We start from the raw sequence: 8900 nt of genomic DNA on the forward strand, positions 1-8900 counted from the left end.
TTGACCATTGACATTATTTTATTCATTTGGTAGAACACTTAAAGTCAGACAACCTGATTTAAAGTAGCATGATTTAATTAGTCAGACAACCTGATTTAAAGTAGCACGATACAGATGGAAGCCTTTTAACACTGAGCTCCTCTACAAGGTCATAAAATACTGTCAAATCCCCTTCCAACATGACATAGTCTACAGTGCATTCGGAAAGTATTCAGAACCCTTGACTTTTTTGACATTTTGTTTTACGTTACAACGTTAATCATATTCCTTATTTTCCCCCTCATCAATCTACACACAAAACATCATAACAACAAAAGCAAAAACAGGGTTTTTAGATTTTTTTTGTTGTAAATGTAAAAAAAGATAAAGTATTCATTGTCATTAAGTTCATCATTCCATTCCAACCCTTATAAAAAAACAAGAAAAGATATTCTAACATAAAGAGGATCATCCAGAAATGTGCCTAAGACTATGAATGACATACATTGAACTGAAATGACTTCAGGAACAGGGAGATAGCAACACACAGTTCAACAAAACACCAAGGGAAAGACCTTGGTTGGACAACAAAATCACTGGCAAAGCATCACAAGGGCAATGCTGTGGGTTGAACACCTTCCCTGAGTTTACCGTGAGTCAAACCTGACAACACAACCCTAAATAGCCAGTATACAGTATGTGTATCAGTACTGGTTGGAGTCTCAGCAGGGAGTATGACTGATAGTATGTTCAATATAAGGAGATTAAGACAGTTCACTATGACTATACAGCGGACGCTGTGAGAGCAGAACTAGCTAATGCTAAGTAGCATGCAGGCTAGGGTTGTGTGACAGTGCACTGTCTGTGGTGAATAGAGAAGGTGACTAGTATAGGCTATCTGTCATACTGTAGTACTGCTTCATACTGATAAATGATGGTTATCGTTGAGGGGGGGGTTTACCGATAGCAGTAGACACTGTATTTCTGCTGCTGAGGAGGAAATCCGACATGACGCACCCCTGGCTCTGAGGGGCCGCAGTTAGGGTGGACCTTGGCGATGGGGTAACGGACGCTCCCATCGGCCAACCAGCCCGCGACGCAGAGGTCCAATCCCATGAACCTCCAGGCGGCGTAGAGTTGGCCCACCTTAGCGATGTGACCGCCGTCGTCAACGCACGCTGCCACCGCCTCGGTGAAGTTGAACTTCTGGGGTTGTTTCAGGAAGTATACTGTCCCTGTGACAGAAGAGACAGAACAGGAGATAGTAGTAGTAAACACGTGTAAGTAGGGGACCGCTTAAAACACATTTCAGTAGAGGACCGCTTAAAACACGTTTCAGTAGAGGACCGCTTAAAACACATTTCAGTAGAGGACCGCTTAAAACACGATTAAGTAGAGGACCGCTTAAAACACGATTAAGTAGAGGACCGCTTAAAACACATTTAGGTAGAGGACCGCTTAAAACACATTTCAGTAGAGGACCGCTTAAAACACGTTTCAGTAGAGGACCGCTTAAAACACATTTCAGTAGAGGACCGCTTAAAACACGATTAAGTAGAGGACCGCTTAAAACACGATTAAGTAGAGGACCGCTTAAAACACGATTAAGTAGAGGACCGCTTAAAACACATTTAAGTAGAGGACCGCTTAAAACACGATTAAGTAGAGGACCGCTTAAAACACGTTTCAGTAGAGGACCGCTTAAAACACGTTTCAGTAGGGGACCGCTTAAAACCCGTTTCAGGAGGGGACCGCTTAAACATGTTAGGAGGGGAACGCTTAAACATGTTAGGAGGGGACCGCTTAAACATGTTAGGAGGGGACCGCTTAAACATGTTAGGAGGGGAACGCTTAAACATGTTAGGAGGGGAACACTTAAACATGTAAGGAGGGGAACGCTTAAACATGTTAGGAGGGGAACACTTAAACATGTAAGGAGGGGAACGCTTAAACATGTAAGGAGGGGAACGCTTAAACATGTTAGGAGGGGAACGCTTAAACATGTTAGGAGGGGACCGCTTAAACATGTTAGGAGGGGAACGCTTAAAACCCGTTTCAGGAGGGGAACGCTTAAACATGTTAGGAGGGGAACGCTTAAACATGTTAGGAGGGGAACACTTAAACATGTAAGGAGGGGAACGCTTAAACATGTTAGGAGGGGACCGCTTAAACATGTAAGGAGGGGAACGCTTAAACATGTAAGGAGGGGAACGCTTAAACATGTAAGGAGGGGAACGCTTAAACATGTTAGGAGGGGAACGCTTAAAACCCGTTTCAGGAGGGGAACGCTTAAACATGTTAGGAGGGGAACGCTTAAACATGTTAGGAGGGGAACACTTAAACATGTTAGGAGGGGAACGCTTAAACATGTTAGGAGGGGAACGCTTAAAACCCGTTTCAGGAGGGGAACGCTTAAACATGTTAGGAGGGGACCGCTTAAACATGTTAGGAGGGGAACGCTTAAACATGTAAGGAGGGGAACGCTTAAACATGTTAGGAGGGGAACGCTTAAACATGTTAGGAGGGGAACGCTTAAACATGTTAGGAGGGGAACGCTTAAACATGTTAGGAGGGGACCGCTTAAACATGTTAGGAGGGGAACGCTTAAACATGTTAGGAGGGGAACACTTAAACATGTTAGGAGGGGAACGCTTAAACATGTTAGGAGGGGAACGCTTAAACATGTTAGGAGGGGAACGCTTAAACATGTTAGGAGGGGACCGCTTAAACATGTTAGGAGGGGAACGCTTAAACATGTTAGGAGGGGAACACTTAAACATGTTAGGAGGGGACCGCTTAAACATGTTAGGAGGGGAACGCTTAAACATGTTAGGAGGGGAACACTTAAACATGTTAGGAGGGGAACGCTTAAACATGTTAGGAGGGGAACGCTTAAACATGTTAGGAGGGGACCGCTTAAACATGTTAGGAGGGGAACGCTTAAACATGTTAGGAGGGGAACGCTTAAACATGTTAGGAGGGGAACGCTTAAACATGTTAGGAGGGGAACGCTTAAACATGTTAGGAGGGGAACACTTAAACATGTTAGGAGGGGAACACTTAAACATGTTAGGAGGGGAACGCTTAAAACCCGTTTCAGGAGGGGAACACTTAAACATGTTAGGAGGGGAACACTTAAACATGTTAGGAGGGGAACGCTTAAAACCCGTTTCAGGAGGGGAACACTTAAACATGTTAGGAGGGGAACACTTAAACATGTTAGGAGGGGAACACTTAAACATGTTAGGAGGGGAACGCTTAAACATGTTAGGAGGGGAACGCTTAAACATGTTAGGAGGGGAACGCTTAAACATGTTAGGAGGGGAACGCTTAAACATGTTAGGAGGGGAACGCTTAAACATGTTAGGAGGGGAACGCTTAAACATGTTAGGAGGGGAACGCTTAAACATGTTAGGAGGGGAACACTTAAACATGTTAGGAGGGGAACGCTTAAACATGTTAGGAGGGGAACACTTAAACATGTTAGGAGGGGAACGCTTAAACATGTTAGGAGGGGAACGCTTAAACATGTTAGGAGGGGAACACTTAAACATGTTAGGAGGGGAACGCTTAAACATGTTAGGAGGGGAACACTTAAACATGTTAGGAGGGGAACACTTAAACATGTTAGGAGGGGACCGCTTAAACATGTTAGGAGGGGAACGCTTAAACATGTTAGGAGGGGACCGCTTAAACATGTTAGGAGGGGACCGCTTAAACATGTTAGGAGGGGAACGCTTAAACATGTTAGGAGGGGAACACTTAAACATGTTAGGAGGGGAACGCTTAAACATGTTAGGAGGGGACCGCTTAAAAATGCAGAGAGGGGAACACTTAAACATGTTAGGAGGGGAACGCTTAAACATTAATTCGCATTTCTCAATTGTCTTGTAACACTTTTATTTTGCTGAAGCGTTTAGTCTGTGTTTTTGGAGACCAATATTGAGACACACACACACACACACACACACACACACACACACACACACACACACACACACACACACACACACACACTGACCCTTGGGGGCAGCTGAGAAACAGAAGGCATCAAAGTGGTGGAGGTGGCGGTGGCGTTGTCCATAACTACGGAGACCAGGGGCTAAGTCCACGCCCCCACAGGGCTCCCGCGGTGTGGTGATTGGGTACTGAGCCGTCCCATCAGCCAACCAGCCGGCGTTGCACCAGTCAAGCCCCTCCTCCCAGGCGGCAAAGAGCTGGTCGAAGGTGGCCAGGGTCGAATCCTGCTCCTCACACGCACGCTGGGCCCCCAGGAAGTTGAAATGGTAGCGGCCCTTCTGGGAGTGGTAGGGAAATACCACTCCTATAATGGGGAAAAAGTTTGAAATGTTCTATAGGGGTTAAATTGCTATAGGGGTTAAATCCACCAACTGTCTTTGCAGTGACTAATGCCAGGATAGACACTTGTAAGGACAATATGTTCAAGGTCATTTCAAAAACAGATTGAACGGAGTGGACTGTGTTCTGTTCAGAGCTGAGGGGGCTGTCTAGACACACACACACACACACACACACACACACACACACACACACACACACACACACACACACACACACACACACACACACACACACACACACACCTCGCAGCTCCAGCTCCACCGTCACGCTTTCGTCCTCCAGCCCGTCGATGACCTCACAGCGGTAGCGGCCCGTGTCGTTCAGGTGCAGCTCCTTGATCACCAGCGACATGTCCCCTGGAGCAGCCCGACGCAGGCGCACCCTCCCCTGGAAGCTGCCGTAGCTACGGTGACGGTTGCCCATGGCGACCATCACGTCGGTCTCATGGGTGGTCGTGCTGGCGCCGTTGGTGGGCAGCCAAGACCATTTGACCCGGGTCCGACGGGGGCCATTGATCTCGGGTTCATAGCGGTAGTGACAGGGCAGGGTAACATTACTACCCCTGGCCGCCGACACCGAGGGCTCGGGGGACTCCACGTGGAGACGCACCCCGTTGAAATAGACTGGAGAAGACGCAGTAGAGACAAGGACACAGGATAAAAAAGAGTTATACAGTAGAAACAGGCTAGACCTGAGTTATACAGGAGAAACAGGATAGATAACAGTTATACAGTAGAAACAGGATAGATAACAGTTATACAGTAGAAACAGGATAGATAAGAATCATACAGTAGAAACAGGATAGATAAGAGTCATACAGTTGAAACAGGATAGATACGAGTTATACAGTAGAAACAGGATAGATAAGAGTTATATCATACAGTAGATAGTGTATAGGGGACCAAGTATTTTTCCTGACCATGTGATTAGACCAGAGCCCCAAATACACCTGGGTCTGCCTCCAGAGTATTTGGGTCTTACCAGGTTACCAGGTTACCAGGTTACCAGACCCTATATGGAGCCCTTGTGAATGCTGTGCAGGTTTCTGTACATACGGTGCCTTCAGTAAGTATTCATACCCCTTGACTTATTCCACATTTTGTTACGTTACAGTCTGAATAAAAAATGGATTACATCTGGGGGGGGTTTTCCCTCAACCGTCTACACACAATATCCCATAATGACAAAGTGAAAACATGTTTTATTTTTCCTAATTTATTGAAAAAGAAATGCAGAAATATCTAATTTTACATAAGTACTCACACCCCTTAGTCAATACAAGCTAGAATCATCTTTGGCAGCGATTACAGCTGCGAGTCTTTCTGGGTAAGTCTCAATATTTGCATATTATTATATTTTTTATTCTTCAAACTCTGTCAAGTTGGTTGTTGATTATTGCTGATTATTATACACAGCCATTTTCTCAAGCTTAATTTAAGTCAAAACTGTAACTAGCCCACTCAGTAACATTCACTGTCTTCTTGGTAACATCTCCTGTGTATATTTGGCCTTGTGTTTTAGGTTATTGTCCTGCTGAAAGGTGAATTCATCTCCCAGTGTCTGTTGGAAAGCAGACTGAACCAGGTTTTCCTCTAGGATTCTGCCTGTGCTTAGCTCTATTCCATTTATTTGTATCCTAAAAAACTCCCTAGTCCTTGCTGATGACAAGCATACCCATTGCATGATGCAGCCACCATCATGCTTGAAAATATGAAGAGTGATACTCAGTGATGTGTTGGATTTGCCCCAAACATAACACTTTGTTTTCATGACAAAGCTAATTTCCTTGCCACATTTTTTGCAGTTTTACTTTAGTGCCTTGTTGCAAACAGTTTTACATGTTTTGGAATGTTTGTATTTTGTACAGACTTCCTTCTTTTCACTCTGTCATTTAGGTTAGTATTGTGGAGTAACTACAATGTTGTTGATTCATCCTCAGTCTTCTATCACAGCCATCAAACTCTGTCACTGTTTTAAAGTCACCATTGACCTCATGGTGAAGTGGTTTCCTTCCTCTCCGGCAACTGAGCTGGAAAGGACGCCTGTATCTTTGTAGTGACTGGGTGTTTAAATACACCACCCAACGTGTAATTAATAACTTCACCATGCTCAAAGGGATATCCAATGTCTGCTTTTTTCTTCTTTTTTTTACCCATCTACCAATAAGTGCCTTTCTTTGCAAGGCATCGGAAACCCCCCCTGGTCATTGTGGTTGAATCTGTGTTTGAAATTCATTGCAAGACTGAGGGATCATTAGAGATAATTGTATGTGTGGGTTACAGAGATGAAGTCGTCATTCAAAAATCATGTTAAACACTATTACTGCACACAGAGTCCATGCAACTTATGTAACTTGTTAAACTAAACTTATTTAGGCTTGTGATAACAAAGGAGTTGAATACTTATTGACTCAAGACATATCAGCTTTACATTTTTAATTACATTTGTAAAAAAAAAAAAAAAAATGATAAACATAACTCGACTTTGACATTATAGGGTATTGTGTGTAGGCCAGTGCAACAAAACCTCGATCGAATCCATTTTAACGTCAGGCTGTAAAACAACAAAATGTGGAAAAAGTCAAAAGGTGTGACATCTTTCTGAAGTCACTGCAACAAACTGTACAGCCGATATTGTAGAAGTTAATACCACTCCAGACTGTGTGCTGTCTGCTACACCTTGTGGCATGGACAGACTGCCCGCATTCTTCTGACGTAGACAATGGAATGGTATTTGATATTACATGTGGATGGGCCCCCCTTCAAGAACATTATACCATGTTCACACTACAGCGCCAATCCAAAACCATACTGTGCTGTGCTCTAATCATTAACTTTTTTCACATTCTCTGTTCGGGTTTCAGCAACTTTGGTGGATGTGTATTCAGGCCAGCCCTGTGCAGCGCTGCTCGGCTTGGCCCAGTAGTGTGAAAAATGTATTAACAACGTTCTCTCTTTATTTATGGCTGTATCTGTATGACCTACTCTCTCCGTTGCCATCGCCGTTCATGATGTCGTGGTAGAAAAAGCCGTTGTTGTATCTTGGGGCGGCGTGGCTGGAGACGAGGAGGTACATCCAGACGACCAGTAGAGGGCGTAGTAGGTTCAACATCCTCACCGCGGAACACTGCATCTGATTTATTCTATGAGGGATTCTTGTCATAAAGGCATCAAAAACACCATTTATGATTGGTTATTCCACTCAATTGTTCCCTATCAAATCACTTTTGTACATTTGTAAAGTTTGTATACATTTCCTTAATTCATAGGGGATTTAATGCAGATTTGATTATATTTCGGACATATGCTGTTGTAAATTAATCTCAATTTTAATTTGATTAAACTAGATTTGGCCTGTTATTAGTTTAACAACTGTGTTCAAATAATTTATATAATCATCAGTAGAGGTCGTTGAAACCTTATATTATAAATTAATTATGTGAAATTGAGTCGCCGACGCACTCTTGGTCTCTTTGTCAAATATACTTTAATCTGTGTTTGGAGGTTTATGTTTATGACATTCATACCTCATAGAACAACATAAAGTATAATATTTACAAAATAAAATGTATAAGTTAAAACGAATTACTATTAAAAGGTTTAATGTACATCTCGTATCACCCACAAATCATATGTCAAATAAATGTCAAAACAATCAATTGATGCGGTGAAACAGAATAAATACAGCACATGACAAAAAAAGTCAAGAAATCACGAAATCATTTGTCCTTTTATTTTGAAGTATTTGATTTCAGAAAATATAATTTTGCACAGTTTAACCAAAGGACAAATCAAGTGCTATGAATTAAAAACGGTCTTATAATTAAAAGGAACCGAAATACAGGCTATTGTTCAGTCAGAATATACATTTTTGTTACAAGTTTTTTGTTGTAAATATTTAACTAGACCATGCAGCCTATGGTTGTCTAATTCTCTCTAACAAATCTTCTCTAATCGTCCAGCTACTTTGATTGTTTTATCACTTTCAAGTTGTCGGTGGTAAAGTCATTTTTATTCAATTATCTATTTGGCATCACTCAAAACAGTTAAGTTTCGTTTATCTCGAACCATTCACAGGACACATTCCAATATCCCAAAGTCGTAAAAATAAGACTACTTACAGATGTAACGTCGTGTCAGTTCATGTTCCCCCTGATGTGTCTTTGTGAGATAGCTACACGCCTGGTCCCAATTCTTCCCATTGCCATTTTTAGGGAGAATAAGAGATCTGACGTCATCCAGAGCAATCCTCTTGAAATGAACGAAAGTGACCTCATCGTAAAAATAAAATAAAACGCCCATAAGACCATCAAAGCTGCAAGACGTTTAGCCTACTATTGCGTTTACAGTCATACGGATACAAACCGAAAAAAATTAAATGTACTTAATGATCTTTATAATATTTACTTTAGTAGCTTACATTACAGCTGCATTTGAAACGGCATTGTCTTGCAATTTTGATTCTTGCTTTCTTTTCCCATATTTATTTTAAAACATCAGGGCAACATCAATGAGAATATGTTCCTGGTGACTGAGCCTGTACATGAATACAGGCTCGCT

General features: G+C 42.5%; 1 protein-coding gene across 1 annotated transcript; it reads right to left on the bottom strand.

The window, feature by feature from the left end:
* On the bottom strand, positions 1-8900 carry LOC129854940 (hyaluronan and proteoglycan link protein 3-like). The gene is made up of 5 exons (XM_055922141.1): positions 8462-8900; positions 7326-7495; positions 4584-4964; positions 4001-4303; positions 1-1214 (listed from the first exon to the last, which is right to left on the bottom strand). The coding sequence occupies exons 2-5, from the start codon at positions 7471-7473 to the stop codon at positions 937-939; spliced, it is 1110 nt and encodes a 369-aa protein (XP_055778116.1). The 5' UTR covers positions 7474-7495; positions 8462-8900; the 3' UTR covers positions 1-936.

This window comes from Salvelinus fontinalis, chromosome 5 (genome assembly GCF_029448725.1).
Source record: "Salvelinus fontinalis isolate EN_2023a chromosome 5, ASM2944872v1, whole genome shotgun sequence".
Classification (NCBI taxonomy): Eukaryota; Metazoa; Chordata; class Actinopteri; order Salmoniformes; family Salmonidae; genus Salvelinus; species Salvelinus fontinalis.